The sequence below is a fragment of the Oryzias melastigma genome, linkage group LG19, assembly GCF_002922805.2.
Source record: "Oryzias melastigma strain HK-1 linkage group LG19, ASM292280v2, whole genome shotgun sequence".
Lineage (NCBI taxonomy): Eukaryota > Metazoa > Chordata > Actinopteri > Beloniformes > Adrianichthyidae > Oryzias > Oryzias melastigma.
The window spans coordinates 13,011,926-13,033,216 of NC_050530.1; the positions used below are offsets into that span (position 1 = coordinate 13,011,926).

At 38.3% G+C, this 21,291-nt stretch overlaps 1 protein-coding gene across 3 annotated transcripts; it reads right to left on the reverse strand.

Moving 5' to 3' along the window:
- Window positions 1-24: 24 nt before the first annotated feature.
- Window positions 25-18,371, reverse strand: LOC112154117 (thrombospondin-2). Of its 3 annotated transcripts, none has more exons than XM_024284771.2 (21): window positions 17,695-18,369; window positions 17,513-17,578; window positions 17,279-17,415; window positions 16,057-16,248; window positions 12,640-12,733; window positions 12,380-12,544; window positions 11,979-12,155; window positions 11,728-11,901; window positions 11,381-11,511; window positions 10,317-10,451; window positions 9,995-10,213; window positions 9,810-9,917; window positions 9,563-9,722; window positions 6,684-6,802; window positions 6,370-6,604; window positions 5,754-5,981; window positions 5,553-5,683; window positions 5,278-5,418; window positions 5,068-5,165; window positions 2,971-3,110; window positions 25-2,113 (listed from the first exon to the last, which is right to left on the reverse strand). In XM_024284771.2, exons 1-21 carry the CDS (start codon window positions 17,699-17,701, stop codon window positions 2,106-2,108), a joined length of 2,865 nt encoding a protein of 954 aa, XP_024140539.1. In that variant the 5' UTR covers window positions 17,702-18,369; the 3' UTR covers window positions 25-2,105. The 3 variants fall into 3 exon arrangements, with proteins under 3 accessions (XP_024140539.1, XP_036073182.1, XP_036073183.1); XM_036217289.1 differs by lacking the exon at window positions 25-2,113 and having other exon boundaries at window positions 2,664-3,110; window positions 17,695-17,920; window positions 18,045-18,371; XM_036217290.1 differs by lacking the exon at window positions 25-2,113 and having other exon boundaries at window positions 2,664-3,110; window positions 17,712-18,371.
- Window positions 18,372-21,291: the final 2,920 nt, after the last annotated feature.

Consider the following 21,291-nt stretch of genomic DNA (forward strand, 5'->3'; position numbering starts at 1 on the left):
AAAAAAAAAAAAAAAAAAAAAAATCGCATTTTCCATTGTTATGAAGTAAGTCTACTTTGTGTCTATTTTTCCCCAATTACTATACTGTCACCTGATTTTAAGGATTGGTTTATGATCCAATAGAAAAAATATATGAAGCATTTAAAAATAAACACTTTTAACAACCACCTTTGGTATCAGATAAGCATTGTTTAGCAGTCGTGTATAAGATATATTTTGAAACAAAACTTAAATAAAGTCAAATAGTTTTCTGATCAAATTTTTGCCAGAAGGTTTAAAAAACATCCTACGGTATAGTTGACAGTTTATAACATAAATTCATGAAAATTACTGAAATAAATTAAATAAATTCTAATTAATTTTAAAAATTTTATTATTCTTTAGCCAGAGTTGCAGATCAATTCCTGATCATATCCATCCTCATCAATCCCAAACAAAACCTCAACATCTTCATCTACTGTCTCTTTTCCTCTCTAACCCAACAACATGGCGGCTCACCACAGTCTTCTACACCTTACATTCTTGCTTACACTCTTTTGTCCCACCTGAAACCCTCCTCCGCCCCAGGGGAGTGCAACCGTCAACACTTTAGTCCTTCAACCTCCAGCCAGGTGTGGTCTTCACTGACAAAAACCCCGGAGGAGCCGCAAACATTTAACCGAACCTTAAAAAAATGACAACTTTATGTTTATGTTGCTGTTACTTTTACAGTAAATATAGTGAATGTTTGCACAAATATAAGCATAGAAATGTAAAAAAAAAATGCATTTAAAAAAAAATACATATAATATAACTTTTCTTTTTACTTTTGAAAAATTAGTTTCTTTTTTGAAATAAGAGACAATGTGAAACAGAAAATAAATCATCCTTCTCCAGCAAATTTACTCCAATGAAAAAATGTAGGCAAATCAAATAAAAAAACATTATAACTTAAGTCATTTTCTCCACTTACTGCTGCTATTAACTGACATTATTAAGCAATAACAACAATGTTGTACGGCATAAGATAATATGTGCTTTATAAACTTCTCTGATGAAAACAGAGCTTACAAAAAATATCAAAATTTGTACTAAAATTTGCTAAATTTTTAATAATTGGACTTTCTGATAAAGCACAATTTCTTCAATTGCTGTCGCATATAATTTATGCTACTGTTATAAGAATATCAAATCCATAAAATTAACAAATATATGTAGGTAAAAATGAATCAGTGCTAACCAACTAACTTCAGTATTTTTAAATTACTATCCTTTTAGTTTTTCTTCAGCCAGAGAGCCACAATAGTAAAAAATATGTGGCTCTAGAGCCTCATTTTGCAGACCCCTGCTCCACCCATTCTACTCTACTGCTTGCACACACCTTTACACCTGTTTCCCACCCTCTCTGGTGCTTGCATCATCTGTCAGTTTACCCAACTCTGCATACATTTAATCCCTGTTGCAGTCCCTATTTCACCTTGCATTGTATTTCACCCTTACTCCTTCCTGCCTGTTTGTGTTCTCTCAGCGTCCAACTTTTTCTTAATTAACTTTTTCCTCTAAACCAACTCCAGAACTTCTTCATTCCACCTCCAACTATTCTCATCTTTCCTCATTCCAGATCACACACCTTGTACCTTCTTCCCTCCTTGTACCACCAGAGGGCGCCAGAGACAACATATTTCCAATCTTGTTTGCACTTGCGTCACTTGCCAAAAAAAGAGCCAGCAACAAAAGATGTATGGGTGGTTTGAGTTGATTAAAAAAAGGTCTTTCTGTCGATAAGTTACTATCATTTGTACAGCTTACCTCATTATCATTTTTTATCTCTCTCTCCCATTTATTGTAATAAATAATTATTTACAGCCATTATAAAGGCGCGAATGAAAAGCGTGGTGCCAGAAGAGTAATATACAGCAAATGAGACAGCCCGGAATCAATACTGTTACATAAAAAGCAGACAGATAGATAGATGATGGTCACTAATTGATAGACTTGGCTGGATGAAGGCCCAGATTTTTGCTGCGTCCTTTCTTCTCTTTCTCCTCTCACTGTTGTGAATATTTTCTGAATTCAGTGTGGATCTCTGGAATCTTGCTGTGGAGAATCTTGAAGATGAAAACGGTTCAATTGTCTGTAGAAAAAAAGGGAACAAATAGAAGAAATGAGGAGTTCTCGTTAGTAACACAAATTAATGTGAGTTATTAGGCTCCTTTATCCTTCTGTGGTTAAATAATTCCCTTTTATGCCAAAATCCCAATGAGGAATGTTACTTTTTATTCCAACCACTTCATAATTTTTTAAGAGTCTATGGTGTCACAGATTATTCACACATGCATTAACTACACTGAAAAAAATGAAACAACCTGCACTTTGCACTGCCTGAGCAGTGTGACATTAATTTGGTATGCTTGGTACATTACTTCCTTCACTCTGGAACAGGGAAATCCTGGACTTATCAGAAACTATTCTCTTTCTCTTCCTCCTCAGCAAACGGGAGCTTTTGTTTTCGTAGGCCACAATAAAAGGAGGATTTTTAAGGACATGCATCTGTTATATCCCAGTACTTTCTATAAAACACTGATGCTAACCAAGTTGTGGTATTTTCTGAAATAGAAACTATTTGATAATGAATCGATTATTTTTCTTAGATGAACGATTGTGCAATTTTTTAGTGTTCGATTTTTAGCTCTAATCTAAACATACAGGTTTGATCTTTTTTGGGGTCCGAAAAGTCAAGTTGGATTAAGATCTGAAGAGAAAAGCTTTATTATGATGTAATACAAAGACAAAAGGAGAAAATATAGATTTAAAAGAGTTATTGAACTAAAAAAAAAAAAAAAAAATCTTACATCCAACTAAAAAAACCAACAAGTTTCTCATTCCTTTGTCATTATCTATCTCCAAAATCATTTTTAAGAATTTTCCTCTAAGGTTATTTTCCAGCCTTGATGAATCAGAGGAATGGAAGGTTTTGGACGGGGATCTTACCTCTGCACTCATATTTGAGGTCTGAGAAGAGGACGTGCTCCTGAGAGAAGACGAACAATCCCAGCCGGCCTCCTGCTAAAGTGTGGTCGTACACGGCCCCTGAGTCGGACAGAATCTCTCTGCCCTCATAGACCACCACCCTGCCACGCAGCACAAAACAAACAAACAAACAGGTCATCATGTGAAACTGTTAAAATGGTAGAGGTGGGAATTTTGAGGCACCTAACGGTTTGATTCAATTGGGAATCAACGATTCGGTTATAAAACGATTAATAATTCAGCATTCATTGTGTCTTCCAGTTATTATCTGAGTTTGGAGGACAGGAGATTTTAGCTGCCAAGCTGTTTGGTGACACGTTAATGCTATCCTGTTGACTTTTGCAACTATTGACCTAACTGCAGCCTAGCTTTTTGAATGACTTTTTTATATTCTCTTAGCCTTTTCCAATGAAGGTGGAAGTTTCTTTAGGATATATATATATATATATATATATGTGTGTTTGATCGTTGGAAGTGCTTGCAGCAGAACTTGTTAAAGCCACATTCACTCCAGTAGCATTCAAGCAATTTCTACGTTCCTCCTCCAGATGATGTGATTTTGCAAATTTGTTGTGTTCCCTAGATAATTAATTTTAGTTTGACAGAACTTACACACCACATGACTTTTATCCAAAGCCAATTGGCCCTCGACACTTAAGTCAGGCCAGTTGTATGACGCGATCTACAAGGTCTGCCATGTCTGTGTGCTCTTCAAAAAATGTCCAAATGATGAACGCCCCACATTTTGTTTTGCTTGTTACTTTTACTTTAAATACATTTTTCTGTTATCAATTATTTTAAATAAATAAAACAATTCAGAATTGTTCATGGATCTAATAATAAATTTTTCCCCCACTTCTAAAAATGGTTGTAGAAACAAGTATATTTGGGTTTCGTCATTATGAAATATAAGTCATTCTTATGGTGTATTTGTAAGGAACATCAATTTGTTCAGTAAAAAGCAAAAATGAAATCCAGGCTGCACCAATTTGTGTTTGAAAAATCTTCTGATAAGAGCAAATTACAGATCAGATAGTCTCACATCCAATAACATTAAACTGTCAAAGAACATCAGGTTTAATTGGCCTTGTTGCACGATCTTTATCCATTTCAATTGGATGTCACACAGTAATTTTTGGAGTTGACCGTTAAAGAAGGCCAATGTGCACAGAAGTTCAGAACATGAGCTCTGAAACCTGTTTGACACTGGTAGAGAACCTTTTCTTCATTATCATGACTGATGCTTCTCTGTTCATTCCACAAATGTGTGTTTTCTTCAAAAATCCCACCATAAAAATATGGGAAAAGCTATTTACATCAACAATAAACCTTTTGACAAAAATCACTGTGAAGGGGAAGAAATAGTCAATCAAACATGTTTCCCCTTATTTTCCGTTGATAAAGAAAACATTGTAACATCAAACCGAAAATGTTGGTTGTCCTTTTCAATCTCACATTTTGAGAGTACACCCTTGTAATCATTTTGGCCTTCGTTTTCTTATTTTATATTATGACCATTGAATATGGTCGAAACCAAATATCACTCCCTATCCCTCCCTATTGCTTCATTTATAGAGGACTTTGAATGTGTAGTGGTGTCCAAACTTGTTTTGATAAGGGGGAGCCATGGTGTGTATCTCTCCACCGGTAGGGTAAACACATTTCTTCACGAGTTTACTCTTTTACTTTACTCTTAAATGTATTTTTGCTTGACTTTTTAAAATGAGAAAACTGTGTAATGTCTATGAGTGCTACGGTCGATGATCATTGAAGACACTATTTTTCTATATCTCTCTGCTTGGTAGGCTAAATGTACAAGTAGGGAGAAGTCGGAGGGGTAAGGAATGAATTTGGCCTTTATCTTTAAAGAAAATCCTTTCATTTAATCTCTTTTTGGAGCCCAGATCACCATGCACCTTTGTCTTATGTTGTCTCAAGTTGATGATCTTCTGAGGTAACTGGTTGGATTCTTGCCATGTTAGGATTGAACAAACCCTCACAAGATTGCATAAGTTTAATTTGTTCCTATTTATTTAGTAAATGCTATCATAAGTGTACCTGATAAAGCCCGTTTTTGGTCGGTGTATCAGGTGCATCCGGTACGCTGTGAAGTCCTTCCAGCCAATTTTGTTGGGGTCATGCCACAGCGTCCTGACCTGAGAATGATGGAATCCTCTAAATTATTTTTTCCTGAAGCCACAACCAATTGAGGAAGTAAGGAATTTCCTGCAAATGTGGATAAAGTTGATCAGAAATGTTATGTCTTACCTGTTTTCTGGTGTTTCCAGTGTGCCACAGAGCATTGCGCAGAAACTCTCCCGGTCCGGTGTTGGAGTTAACGAGTTTGATGGAGAGTCCGGCGGTGGCAAAAGCTTTAGAGGGTTTCTTCTCCCAATAAGCTTGGGACACCTGTCCGCCACATAGACAAGGACTCACAAACCTGAATATAACTCACGCTCTACAGCTAATGGAAGAAATTAAATGCTATGGCACAAATGGTACAGAGTCTGTTTAAGTACAGCATTTAAGGATTTGGTCTGTACCTGTTTCCACATGACGACGTAGAAGCGCCGACTGGACTGGTATGCAAACACGATTCCCGCATAGTCATCGTCTCGGTTGGTGTTGACATAAAAGGTCACACTGAAGTCTACGGCGCTGAATTTGTCAAATCCTGTCCAAACAAAGCTGTCTCAGTTTTGTTATTGGCCAATTAACTACATAAAAACAAACTTTGTTCTCACCTAAAGCTATCCCTGGGTCTGAGTTGGCCTTTTGCAGCAGTTCAGTTCCCTGACTGCGGATAATCCAGAGAGGGTCTGACTGTGTGGTTCCTTTGGGATCCAACAGAACCCCCTGAAACTTCCTGAAGTCTGTGGAACCGATCTCCTGGTTTTGTGGACAAGGGTCCAGAGCGTCTGGTATGTTGTCATTATCAAAGTCATCGAAGCACGCGTCTCCACTGCCATCACCTGAGAGACAGCAGGATTGAGGGGAGATGACAACGTTAGAAAGTGGTGAAGAAGTAAAGCAGTTGATCTCTGATCGGAAGATCGCAGGTTTGGCCTTCGAAGTGTCCTTGTGCAAGACACTGAACCCCACATTGTTCCTGATGGTTATAGGTTGACGCCAGTGTAAGACTATAAAGTGCTTTGGGACTTCAAGAAAGATGGTAAAGCACTATACAAGTATATGCCATTTACCATTTAGAGATCAAGCAAATAATCATGAACATAATGAGTGAATATTGAGTAGTACCATTGCCTTAGCCTATAAAAAAACATCAGCCTAACGTTCACACGAAAAAGGACAAGTAAGAAAACTCATTCCTGTCTACTTAAATAACAAAAGCACGTTTACCATCAGAGTCTAACTGGTCCTTGTTGGGAACCAGCCTGCAGTTATCCCGATCATCAGGGATACCGTCATTGTCATCGTCATGGTCACAGACATCTCCCTTTCCATCCTTGTCATGGTCGGCCTGGTTGCTATTGGCAATGTAGGGACAGTTATCCAGAGAGTTTTGGTGGCCATCCTCATCGATGTCCTCGTTGTTGTCACACATATCTCCCACTAAGTCGCTGTCAGAGTCCAACTAAAAACACAATCACTCATTTTACAAGTTAAACATAAAGTGTTGAAATTATTTTATTCTTTGCTGTTTTTTTTTGGACCTGCAGTGGGTTGTTCAAAAGGGGACAGTTGTCGCATTGATCTCCAACGCCATCCATGTCTGTGTCCCTCTGGTCAGTGTTGTACACAAATGGACAGTTGTCATGTTCGTTCAGTACCTCTGAAAGGAAAAAAAGGAGAAAAATACACTTCAGGTAAACAGTTTGGCTGGAAAACATAATTAAAATGAAGTGCTTGATTAAGCATGATTCAACTTTCGTTTTTCAAAACAAAATTGGCTTTTATGTGGTTAATTCCCCCTGCAGCAATGCTCTTAGATTGCAAAAAAAGGTTTTCTTTCAGTCCTTTAGGACTCATTCGATGATTGAGGGTTCCCTCATGTCTCATTAAGTTCACATTTTTGTTTAGACACGTCTCAGGATTTCCAAACGTGTACCCAAAGAATCTGAATTGATCCGTCTGCTATTTATTCAGACGGTAATGTGCAAGAAAAGAGGTTTGCTACTTAACAAAATTTGGAAACATTTTGACTCAGGATTCCGGGTGGTAGAAAATGTAGCCTGAAATCCTGCTAGTTTATCATTGGAACAAAACCAGAAAAATTGTGACAGATTTGCCCCGTTTTGCATCATCTCATCTTCTTCTCATCAAACAACCCTCCGTGAGCTTTTGGGAAGCTAGCAGACCAAGTTCTGACAGGTAAATATTCTCCAGCTCTAGCTGATAAATTTTAGGGCCTCCTTCATTGCATTTTTTCCCCTTTCATTATAAAATAAATGCTTTCATGGGGTGACAGGCCTGGACCGTAAGCAGGCCAGATCCAGCACCTGGTTATCTTTATTATAAAGTCTGCTAGTCCTAATATGTGTGTGACGTCGTTTTGGCAGCGAGTAGGTTTTAAAAAATGGCTGCAGATGTTATGTATGATTTTAAAAAAACCTATTTTCCAGAGTTTTCCCAGAATTTAAACACTTGATTTATCAGACCACACGGCAAATTGCCACTTCTCCTCATTCCATCTTAAATGAGCTTGCCCAGAGAAGGCTGCAGGGTCTCTGAGGCATGTTCATGCTTTTGTGTAGAAGCGTTTAATGTGCATTTGTGATAGTAGTGGTGAAGTGCTTTCACTGCTTATGGCTTTCAGAAGAATTCCTGATTTAGTCCAGTGAACAAACTTAAGACTATTTCATAGGCAGGAACCTGTGCAGGCCAGATAATGATTCAAATACTGTCTATGTCTGTCTTGTCCTTTGCACACTAGGGCTTTTATCTGATCTTTATGGGTACATTTTGGTGAAAATTTGCCAATAGAATCTTCAAATTAATCTTAAAATTTGAAACCCACTGTGCTGATAATTCTGATTTTATGGTTACCCATTTTGTCAATACAATACCCATGCCTTAGGCCTTAGTCACATGCACTTGTACGTGGGGTTGTACTGGGTTATTGGGTTGTCCATGGAGAGTCATAGACAGGATTTACTGAATCTTAAGGAGAGCATTGGTGTGTTTTGCAGTTCCCTTGAGGCTCGTGCGGCCACCTCAAGGGGCATCATGAAAATAGAACCAACAATTGCTGCGTGTGGTCAGTATATCATGAAATATTGTTGCACACACTTATGATTGATGATTACAAGTAATGCTGTCATAGGTGCCCTTTGCACCACACTCCGATCACTGGTAAGAGTGCTTACCCTTGAGTGTTGTAAGTCTTTGCTATGACCTGTTCTACATAATGCATGAACATTTTTGTTCTACTGGATCACTGAGCAGTCTATGATATTGATCTTTCCTAAGAGCCACCTAGATGTTCCATACAAGTTTGCCAGTTTTCCACCTGTAGGCAGCCCATATCTACACGTTAAGGTAGTCAGCCATAAGATGATTGCCAGGAGATACGTGACAGACGCAGTGTCACTGAACCCTGACCCTTTCAAAAATGTCAAACAAGTTTGACAGTTGTTAGGAACAACACATTCTCACTCCCAACTCATTACATATTGACGTTTGGTTAAAATTGATGTTTTGGGTGTCCCCAACTTGTTGTTTTTTTACTTGCTGGCTGTTCCCATTAAATCACGGGTCCTCAATCTCCGGTCCGCAAACCAGAACCGGTCCAACACCAGGATGTGGAGCGCACCAGTACCCTGACCCAGTACCCGTACCCTAACTTGGTACCGGTTCACGTCTGGTACCGTGTCCAGGCACGGTTTGTACCCTGTACCTCATCTGGTACTGATTCCTGTGCCAGGTTAGGGTTAGGGGGCCAGTCCCAAGGATCAGTCCCCGTCCGGTATCACATCCCGATTGTTGCGGACTCTTAATTTTACGAACGGCCAGCACATCAAAAAACGACGAGTTGGGGAAACTAAAAACATTAGATAGTGACAGGGAAGAATTCTCACCAAACGTCAATATATGACGACTTGGTTAGAACACATTCAGTCAAGAGGTAGAACAGGTGAGTTTTTTTTGATCTCCTGTCATTTCTAAACATAACTCTGTTGTTTGTTTGCTGTTTCAAGGTCAAATATAAACTGAAAAATAAAAGTACTGGAAAAACTGTCTCTGGTGCAAGTTAAAATAATATTTAACCTAGTCGCAGAAACTATAGCATTTCCAAAACTACTTGTTTCTGTTGCTATCATGGACCATTTTACATTGAGGTGAATGTAAAGGAAAGATTTTTCACATTTTTTTACTAAAAAACCCTTCACTTAACTAGAGAATTTTAATCACAGCAACGATTTTCTACCAATCAAGCAAACTAACTGCAAGACATCCTATCATCAGCTTTCATTATTTGTGTGTATTCATCTTTATGCTCTTTACTTTGATTGTGTGACAGCATTGAAAATCTTAAATTTGTTTGAAAGTTTGTTTAGGGTCTTAATTTTATCTCCATAGGTCCGTCTCCTACCGTCTCCATCTATATCAATGCTGCAGGCGTCGCCTTCTCCATTCTCATCCGTGTCTTTTTGCAGAGTGTTGCTCTCAAAAGGACAGTTATCACAGCTGTCTCCCACACCGTCCAAGTCAGAGTCGAACTGCCGTGGGTTGTACATCAGTGGACAGTTGTCCTGCGTCATACAAAAATATACTCACACACTCAGCAAAGTGAATTTTACACATATTTTCACTCTGATAAATTTAAACTATGTATCTACCCTATCATCAATGATGTTGTCATTGTCGTCATCGAGATCACAGGCGTCTCCCTCTCCATCCTTGTCCAAGTCTTCTTGCCCAGAGTTTGGCAGCTTGGGGCAGTTATCCTACATCCAATCACAACTCTCTTTAATTACATCAAATCCGATCACGTCCTGACACAGTTTTTGTTTGACCTCATTACCTTTTGACAGTGATACGTGGCATTCTGCTTACAGGTCAGTGCATAGTCAGGCCAGCCATCCAGATCAGAGTCTTCCCCGCACAAAAAGCCATCGCCAGCAAACCCGACAGCACATACACACTTGTACAGGACCTCAGATGCCAGGCCAAGGTATACGCACTCAGCATACTTGTGGCAGGAGTGTGTGTTGTCTTTGCAAGGGTTGTATGGTTCACACACCTACAACCAGACCACTTCTTACTGAACCCAAAACCTTCAACAGTTCCTGAGTTTCAGAGAAATAACATGCTTAAAATGTTAATTTGACAAAGAAAACACCCACCTGCCTGGTACTGAGGGCTTGCTGCAGCCCAATGCCATAAGGCTGAGTGCCTTTAAATCGAGGAGGGCAGGGCAGGCAGTAAAATCCAGGGTCTGTGTTTATGCACTGTGTTACACACACACTCTCCACTTCACACTAAAATAATAATAGAAAAGATTATATTGTAGTTTTAACTTCAAAGACTGAAAAGGAAAAATACATTTTAACATTTGATTAATGGAATTTTATTTGTTTTCTAAAAGGTTTGGTCTTTGATCAATCGATTTAACCAGATTATTCATTTAGTATAATATTACTGCCTGACTGAAGGTGTGTGACACGTCAAGAATGCTCCATGGTGTTCACACTGGACAAGTAGGGAGGGGCTTCTTATTTTTCTGTGACACTTTAAACTAGCACATGTTCAGTTACAGTCTAAAGTTGGAAGAGGTTTGGAGGAAAATGCAAATTTGGCCAATCTTGCTTGACGTGCTGCAAAACATTAACAAAGATTATTAATACATTTGTTAAGCTTGTATGCAGTTTAATAATATGGCCTTTGTAGACAATGGCCTCTTTATTATTGGCTTATTGTAGTAATAAATGTCTTACTAACACCTTATAGAAACATTAATAATGTTTCTTAATGTGTTAATTTAGCTTGTTAAGGAATCTTAATTGTTCCCGAAACATGCCTAACTATGCTTGAATGATCTACATGTGAATTTTTTGAACACAGAAGCCCAAAGTGTGTGTTTTTTGCTTGTTTACATAGACTTTTCATTGGTGGTGGCCGCTTGAAGGTATATTACCGATTGCAGCTTACAGGAATTGTCACTATTTTTTGTTACTTATTCCGATGGTTTTAGTGAAAGGAAGGTAAGGGAAAAAGTTTGGGTCAAAAAAACAGCTAAACACAATTGATTTTGAGCAACTAAATCTAAAAATTGTGAGTCTAAATCATAAATCTTGAAATCAAATTTAATCTAAATTCAATAAACAGTGAGTTTTTGAAATCTGTTGTGGCTTATTTGTGCCCAAAATTTTTTTTATGTTGTCTGATTCCTATTTTGTCACCTTTTTACCTCATTCTCATCTTCACAGTGAGTGCCATTCCCTTTTAAACCCAGAGGACAGTGTCCACAATCCCAGGATCCGTCTCCAGTTGATGTGCATTCCACACCAGGAAAACATGGATTTGACATCAAGCACAAATCTAAAACATAAAGACATTTGAAAAGTTAAATCAATAACCACAGCACAAAAGCTACACGTCAGGCCACCAGAATTTGCAATAGTTTCAAAGGATCTCAACTCGTTTTGGCTCGAGGAGAATATTCTTCACTTCAGTAGTCTGAGTTTGTCTTGTCTGACGTTTTAGGGAGCATTTTTACAGAGTAAAGATGAACATGCAGCCAGCAGGCTTATGCACCTATAGGACATGGCTGCTTGTTGCATGCCTCATAGTCTGCAGCATCTCCAGCACAAGGCTTTCCACCATGCTGAGGGGCCGGGTTCAAACACTGACGCTGGCGACTCTTAAGGCCTCCCCCACATGTCATGGAGCACTCTGACCAATCACTCCAGGCTGTCCAACCTCCTGCAACTGAACACAAACGTGGACTTTACATCAAAGCTAAAGAAGAACTGCGATGTGTGTTAAATGTGCTTTTTTGTTCTTACTCGGGCAGAGTGTGTTATTGCAAGGCTGGGTCTCCATGGCAACGCCTTTGCATGCCTTGCCACCCTTCTGAGGTGGAGGATTGTTGCACAGTCGTACTCTCGTGATGTTGCCTCCTCCACATGTGGTTGTGCATGCAGACCAAGGAGACCAAAAGCCCCAGTTCCCAGCAGCACGTGCTGAAAAAGAAAGACCCGCATCAAATAAATCTTTTTCTATTACACAGGTTTAAAAACGACTACTTCTGCTACAGCTTTAAGCCACGTTAATAAAAAAATAAGCTTTTAATTTATTATTATAGTGTAAAATATAACATTTTGAGACACGGTTGGGTTTTTCTAACCACTAGAAGTAGTGGAAACACAAACGTTTGACAGAGCAGACATGCAGATGGATTTCCTACTCTTGCGGTCACACTTCGTCAGCGTGCAGCTGCGAGTTTGGAGCGAGGGGCCAGAGCAAGAAGGCACGATGCTATTGCAGGAACGGCCACGTTGCTGCCCTCCACGTCCACAGGTTGCTGAGCAGTGCGTCCACTCGGACCACGGAGACCAGCCATCTTTATTGTCTTCATGAACAAACACAAAAAAATGCAAAAAAGTGATTTTAAATAAGTGAGTTTTAGGGATTCCAAGCACATATTTGTGACAGAATCTCACTCACTAGAACAAACAGGACAACATTTTCCATCAATAAAGGACGGATTGATGCAAGACACTGGGGGACATGACACCTGCTGACAGACCACTTTCCCATCCTGGATAAGACAGAACAGAAGTGATAAATTTACATTTTTGCCAAACATCATGTTATCTGATCCAGATGTTTTGTCTAAAGCCAGAGAAATGATACGCTTTCAGGAATAGGTCTGGCTCCCTTAACACATTCTTGACAAAACTAATGATGTTTTTTAAAGAAAAACAGACAGGGAGGAACTTCAGGCAAAAGTATGATGACGAAAAAAGTTCTGGAATTAAATAAAAGCCATATTGGTTGCACACACAACACCAGACAGCTTTTAAAGTCAACTTAAAGAAAAGTTATTTCCAGTTTTAAAAAGGTAAAATTTGCTTTTAAAGTAGAAAATGTCCTGCAAAAATCCATAAAATCATGATGCAATGCAAATAGTATGTAAGTGTAAAAAAGAGTCTTTGTTTTTCAATGAAACTCATGGATAATATTGTGTCTCAGGGCTCTTAGGATCAATTGAATCAATCTCAAACACCTGTGATAGTTGGTCAGGTAAGTTCAATTAAAGGAATAAAAAAGACGGACATTCCATATTATTAAGCAGACCAACAAATTTAAGCAATATGGGTACAAAAAAGATCTCTCTGTTGATTCAGAGCATACAGGGGTTTAATATAAAGGCAGAAGGAGGAAGGTTTCTGCCAGTCAAACACATGGGATTAAGAGAGCAGCTGCTAAATTCCATTACAAAGCAGAAGCACGTATTTGAAGCTGCTGGTGTCTCTGGATTCCCTTAATCATCAAGGTGTAGGATCCTCCAGAGTCTTGCGGTTATGCAAACATCTCATGGTACAAATAGAAGTAACAAAATCATCTTCATGCATGACAATGCAGCAAGGAATACTCCTGCATCACTGGCTGCAATGGACATAAAATGAGATAAACTGATGGTGTGGCCCCCATCATCACCTCTTCAACCCTATTGAGAACCTTTGGAGCATCTCAAGCTAAATGTCTATGAGGGAGGAGGGAAAATTCATCCAAACAGCAGCTCTGGGAGGCTATTCTGATATCCTGTAAAGAAATTCAAGCAGAAACTCTCCAAAAAGTTCAATGGATGCAAGAATTGTGAAGCTGCTGCAAAATAAAGGCTCCTATGTTCTAATGTAACTTGACCAATAAAGATAAATGACATCCTAATTGTGGAACTCATTTGTGGCAAAATGTGGAAAAGTGCATTTTAAGGCTTTTATTTTGAAAGAAAACCCTTTTTTTCTTTAGGAAATTTGTTCAATAGCACATAATATTTACTCATATGGTTAGTGACTTGAAAATTGTGCTGTCATTTGCATGTAGTATTTAGAAATATCATTAAAAAAAATATCATTTGCACCATTATTTGGAACAGGTAGAATTTTTTGGAGTTTCTAAATGTATGTCTAAGTATAGATTACAATTTGTTTTAATTTTTTCTGGAGATTTACCACTCTCTCATGCTCTATTGGCTCTACAATTATTCAAAGGACTTCTTTGTCATTTCAGAAGTAGAAAGATGATTCAACAAACATTGCACTGTTTGCTGAAGCATTGAGACTGGCCTTTTTCTGGAAGTCAGAACTGGGCCAAAGCCCTGGAAAAATGATCCTGCGATTAACTGTCTTCCATCAAACTTCACAGTTGCCACAGTGCAGTCAGTAATAATGTGATCCATCACTCAACAGAACACATTTCCACTGCACCATAGTCCAGTCGAGTTGTTCATTTGGATTTGGCGCTTGACATCACACTTGCTGGTGTGAGGCTTGCACACAGCTGGTCAGCCATGGAAACACATTTCCAAAAAAAAGTCTCCAGCTTTGCAGGTTTTGTTTTTCCATTAATGCCTGAGGGGATTTGGAACCCTTCAGTCATGGAATCAACACATTAAAAGTGACTTTTTTGTCTCTATTTTCCTTCTGTGCTCTCTGTGGCTTTAGGATCTTCTGCTTCGTGGAAAAATTACGGATTTTCTCCAACTCTGTTCAGTAAGACTAAAGATGGGAGTTACACACATGTAATAATAAATCATACTTATTCACCTGATTCTAATTAACAACCAGAGCATATGCCGTTGGTTTATTTTTTTTTACATATAAATGGAGCGTAACTGTGTGAGAAGATTCTGGAAGGTGTTAGAGGTCCAAACGTTTGTAACTTTCTGTGGCACCGCTTTAGAAATCATCACGCCGTTTTGATTGATGTAACCACAAATCACCTGGGAGTACATTGGAAAACCAATGTCATCCAAAGCTCAATTGTACAAAGTAAACTGAAAGAAGAAGAAAAAAATCACCAATATTTTTGCCACAGGCACATCTCAGATAGACAGAATCAAAAACATTAGAGGAAGATCACAAAATAGAATCATATTTCCTTAAAACAAAAAGGCTTGTTTTTCAAATCTGCAGCATGAATTACCATCCATTCATTACTTTTCTGAACTCGTTGAATCCCTCTTGGGGTCACGGAGAGGCTGGAGTGAACCTAGCTTGTGTTGGTTGACCTTGATCAAGTTGTTAGTCTGTTTCAGGGCCACACAACCACACATTCACACCTGGAGAGAACTTAGAATCACTAAAGCATGAAAACCCAAGCATGCACAGGGAAAACATGCAACACAGAAAAGGTTGTAACTAGGATGTATGCTTTCTACAAATTTTCCCTGAGCAATTTCCTCTTTGTTTTCAAAATGTCATTATGTTTATATGTAAAGCACTTTGAGTGAAATAGATTTTTGGAAAATTGCTATACAAATAAAGTTTGATTTGATTTGATGAGGTGAGAGTGCAGCACTCATGATCTAGTCAGATCAAAAAAATCTAAACTCAGATGAAATATTTTCAAGTATTCTCAATGTGACATTATAATTATTAACTTTTTACTTGATTTTCCACACATTTTCATTTTTTTAGTAAGTTTGTAGACCATCTACTTCTGTACCCATCATGCAATTCATACAAAAACCAAAAAAAAATTGCTCTTGTTTTTGTAAAAACAAAGCTATTTTTCAGCAAACTAATGTTCTGTTTCCTTCATGCATGTTTGCACCACAAAGAAATTGCCATATTTTCACTCCTTTAAATGTGTATTTTTGTCACCAAAAAACATGAAAATTACACGAAAATAGCTTTTCATTTGTTTTTCAGCGTAATGCATGCTCAATCATTGTTGAAACACATTTTTTCTATTACCAATACTATTTCCATAATTCTGAACAAAATTTGTAAAAAATAACAAATCATAAAACAAGATCAGATATGAGCTGATTTGAGCTGCTGATCCTCCATAGAGAAAATCTTTGCTTGGCGCCTGAGTCAGAATGTCATGGCGTGATATTTGTTCAACACTGACCTGGCAAGCACAGGAGGTGCAGCTGTCAACCTCCCACTCCTCCCCAGCTTCGTGCACCCGTCCGTCCTGCACACACCACACCTCCCCGTCTCGGTCTCTGTCAATGTCATTGTCGTGTCCGGCTCCATCGCCTCTGCTGCTGTTGTCGCTCAGCTCGGCCAGAGTTATCCGCATCTCCTCGTTTTCTCTTGACTGACACGAGAAAATACACAAAACATTTCAATGTCACTGTTTTATTTATACTAAAACAAGTCCAGCAACTGTGGCCAAGAACTATAGAGCAGTTCATCTTTTTCATATTTTCCTTTTCATCAAATGTTTTACTAAAAGAACACAAAGTTATAAAAAGGTTACAGATGTGGATGACAAATCTGGCTTTAGAAATTGTGCAAAAAATGCAAGTTATTACATTTTATGCAGTTTTCCAAATCTAAAAAACAAGCTAAGTGAGGCTGAGTCTATGATGAACAAATCACTATTTTAATAATAACTGATGGATATTGTGACATTTTCAGTTTTATAAATGTGTTTTGATTTACGATTTTTTTAAAATAAAAAATTGTTTTTGTTTTTTTATAGAAAAATCTTTAGAAATTTTATTTCTTTTCCCAGTAAGCATATTTTTGGTGTTATAATATCCTTAATTATCAAAATTATACTACTTTTTTGCAGATAAAGAATCTTTTTTTTTTTTTTGTTGCTTATTTACAATACACCAACAAACAAATTTTATTCTGATTCAAATTTATTTAGAGGTTTCATGTGAACAAAATCTTTATTTATTTATCTATACTTTTTTTTTTTACAAAATAAAACATAATAATTTTGTGCTTTTGATCAAGGATTTTTTTTAAAACCCAATAAAGATTTACAGATCAATGCTGTCTTATTTTAAGCATTTATTTTGAAAATCACTTTGAAATGAGATTTAATAAACCATTTAAGGGAAAATGCAAAATTATAGTTCTGCAAAATGTAAAAATGTGCCAATTTCACTTGATTATTTTTAGAAAAAAATTTAATTTTTGTCTAAAAATATTTGTACAACACAAAAATAGAAAAATGACATTGTAACACAGAGCTCATCTCTGAATCCCAACAATATACCTAAGATTTGTTAAATTAAGTAATTAGTATGATGCATTTTATTAGTTTGGCATAAAGTGAGCAATAGTTTAACTCAGATACAATTCCTCCACTTTCGTGAGTTAGTGCGTCTCACAACTCTCTCCAGATCTTCGATGAGGTTGCTCGTCACGATACGCAGACCGTGGATCTCTGTGATCAAGTCCACTAACTCGTCACAGGGATGACGACACATCTCCGACGATATGTTGCTGACCTTGGCGCCACCCGCACCTGTGGATGAGGCGCCAGACAGGAAGTTGTACATTTAAGGGCATATATATAGTAATGGGACTCCTAGAGAGCATGAACAAACACACACGTGTGGTACCTGCACACACAGCTGCTGCACAGAGGGAAAACAACAGCCAGGGCGAACCCCTCAGAGGCCACATTCCTGTTCACACATGAATCAAATTTGTAATAACCATAAATAACCGAATACCACAAACAGCAAGCAGCTCCTTTGCCTTACAGAAAAGATAAAAAAAGGAGGATAAAAAAGGAATTAACCTTGCATCTTTGCTTACTTGTTGTTGATCTGCCTTTCTTTGCGATTAGAAATCACAGCTGGTAGGCTCGTCCTTCCTGCTGCTCCACAGGGGTTATGCTGGAATGTCTGCCTCCTTCCCCTCTTTCCTTGCTCCCTTGTCTCCTTTCCTTCTCACCTCCAGACCAAAGAAAAGCCACTTTGATGAGTTGAAGCATTCAAATTAAATTAGAGCCCAGCGCCTGGATCCTGAGTGTAGAACATGAGGACAGCTCTGTTTGTTCTGTAGAAAAACTCTGCGGTTATGTATTTGTTTGAATGAGGGTGTGTGTGTGTGTGTGTGTGTGAGGCTGGAGCAGGGGCCATATATTACCCGTGTGTCTGGCGACGAACTGTGCTGCATATCTCCCAGAAATCTCAGAGAAACTCAGCTGGATGAAGGGAGCTGTGTCTGTGTGCGCGTGTTGACGTCTTGATGCTGGTCTCCCAGACACATCAGCCACACTCTTCATTCCCCAAACTGAACACACAAAGTCGTGTAGTCCCTCAATGACACACACACACTTACTGGCTACACAGGTTTTCCGATATTTTTTTTGAGTGGAAAAAGTGGCATAAATCATTTTTTAAAAAAGTAGGTTTTATGTAACATTTGTGTGTGTGTTCACATGTATGCGTCCTAGAATTCTGCAGAGGATCATTCGCTAAAGATGAGCAAACCCATAGAATATAAAAAAAACTTCTCTGTGTTTCCCCACTGAGTCAAAAAGGCATCAACGTCCCGAATCAGATTTTCCATCTGTAGACTCCACTTGTGGAATAATGAATCTCACAGATGCACAGTGCACACAAGTGTCTGTGCTCGTGCATTCACACTCAAGCACAGGTACTTTAAAACACAGCAACAAAGAGCGAAAGGGAACAGATAACATGTTTCTTTCTGAAGGAGCTTCTAGACAGCAGGTGTTGTCACTCCTCTGAGGGAAAAGCACAAAGGGAATATGAGCTGAGGAGGTATAAAAAGACTCGTGTGAGATTACCCAGCAAATTCTGGCGTAATACTTTTGAACTCTCATGTCACATGAAAGACACAGCCTGTTTTGGATTTTCTCTTCGAATGTCAGACTGTGAGTTTCAGAAAAAAAACGTTTATAGAGGCCACATCACAGTGTGTCAGAAAATTAAAGGATGCTTTGAGCTTGCAGGTGATACCATACATACTTTTATTGTGAAAAACTAAGAAGTGATCAGGTTTACTTATAGAACTTTTCCCTGTTGAAGTTGCTTCGCACCCAAGATAATGTACATTATATTAGGGAGATTTTTCTGCATCACCTGACACCAGTGGCGGACTTGGCAATTTGGGGGCCCCGGGCGAACAGTAACATGGGGGGCCCCTGTATTGGCTGTATTCATTATTTCAGGATTTACTAAAAAAGGCAAAAGAAACAAAAACCCTTAAAAAGATGGAACAAAACAGTTCACTATGGAGTGGCGACAATTAAAAAAAAATCTCAAAATGACCGTTTTCTGCCTCATCCCCACTTTCCCTTACTTTAGTTTTTGTCCATTTTCTTATGATGGAGTGTTACGACCACCATGAAAGAAAAATAAAAAAGTCAGCATTTCGCAATAACAAAATCCTAAATTTATGACTTAAAAAATTTCTAAAGTAACATAACATAATTGCATAACCTAACATAATTTATAGTGACTCTTGTTATCTTCAAAAGACATCTTTTAAAGTCCAAACACTCCGCTATCTCCACATAAACAACAGCCCACGGCTCCGACCGGAAATGACTGAGCGGTCAAATGCTGAATGCTGAAATAGGTAATGCATATAGCCCCTTCAGTGTGGGAAATTTCCTCTCCTCGTCAGACCAATCTTGTGGGGTAGGGGTACACTGCAGACACAGCTGCATGTAGGAACCGTTTGCTGGTTTAATCCCCAAATCCAACTTCTTAATGAAGAATGTCAAGCAGGAAATGGACCGGGTCCCATTTTTAGAGTGTTGATTTGACTTGACTTTGGATTTTTAGCTCACAACCTTCTAGTCTTAGGGCATACACTCTACTATAAGGCCTCTGAGCTGGATCCAACCTCTTAAAAGCAAAAAAAGTACAACTTTGTTCACCAACGTTCTATTTATTTGACAAGAACAATTGCAACTAAAAGTGTCATTAAATGGCATGTGTAATTATGAAATTATTTAATAGATGATTCATTTTTTAGTCTATTTTTTAAAGTTACATTATTATATTTGTGTCAGATTTTAGATTTTTTTTGGACAAGACCGTTTCAAATCAGTTTTCTGTTGCATATTTGCTGCATTGCTTTGCTTTATGGCCTAAATCTGGTGGGTTCAAGCTGTTGGACAGATGGCCTTACATGCCCTCTTGAACGCCCCAGTGAGTTCAACTTATTTAGCTCCATTGGCTGCAAAACAAGTCTGCATCATTACAGAATTATTACATCTGACAATGATTACAAACTATATCTGCTGCAATGGAATGATCAACTTTCTCCAAACATGGCACCAAATCCACAGACTGGAAAGTGTTTTGACTTTGTAGACAGCATTTTGAGAACCCCACTTCTTTTAATAATACGTTTCTTTTCCATGGCAATCCTTTAAGAAACCAAGCTTGTTTTTATCATTTCAGCTTTTTGACATTGAACATGATGCGTGAAGCCGTGGGGTCTGAGATGCAACTCCTTTGTTTTTTATTTTGTGATTCTTTGGGCTTTGCATTCTCTGACCTTGAGCTAAACTCACTAGGATTTTTTTTTTTTTTTTCTGGGAAAGGCTTGCAACATCTTGAACACGCTCCACCTTGGAAAAAAAATAATTCTTACAGTGAAATATTGATATCTAAAATCAGAAATTCTTTTATTATCCAGATTAACTCACTGCATCAATCTAAAAGGATTTAGCAGCTGCTAATTCTTGCATTCTTGCAAATGCTATTTCTAAAAAAAAAAAACAGTCCAGGATGTTGCAATTTTACCAGCCTACATTATGAGTGCGCACCTGAGAGACTGAGGCAGGATTGAGAAAGCAGTAGGCAATCAAGCAGCTTAAGAAAAGTCGAATTGCAACAATTGCCTCATTTCTCTTAAAATAGCCAGAGAACTCAAAAGGCCGGTCTATTGTACTCTAAGCCGTCTCTGTGGGCCGCTGCTTTTATCCCGCTCTTGCTGCTCCGCTCCAGGCATGTAGTCGTCAAAGAATTACATGGGCTTAAAGCAAAAGGGATTTACGTGGAATAGCGCACAGTGAGAAGAAAGAACTTAGTGTTGAAGGTGTCCTCCTGAAAGAGTGAGGAGCAGTCACAAAGACAAGACTCTCCTAAATAGAAAGAGAACGCTTCCTGTTGGTGGATCTCAATAGGGATGGGTTAGTGGGTCAGTGGAGCGGGAAAGGTGCATTAATCCATTTATCAGATCATCCTTATATTCTGGAGATTAGCTCGCACTACGCACAAATATAGAACTTCTGGGATTTGTAGTCCAGACATCAACATTTCTCACGTTACTTAATCCACTACAAAAACTGCACTGAAAAAAAAAATCTGTTGGATTTACTTAATCCAATAGTGGACATTGGTTGCACACA

Excerpts from the sequence above, each read along its gene's own strand:
- LOC112154117 (XM_036217289.1), bottom strand. Across the intron at positions 11,512-11,727 it reads CAAGCAGCCATGTCCTATAG|ATTTGTGCTTGATGTCAAAT; the intron begins GTGCATAAGCCT and ends TTTATGTTTTAG. Across the intron at positions 6,803-9,562 it reads CATTGATATAGATGGAGACG|AGGTACTGAACGAACATGAC; the intron begins GTAGGAGACGGA and ends TTTTCCTTTCAG.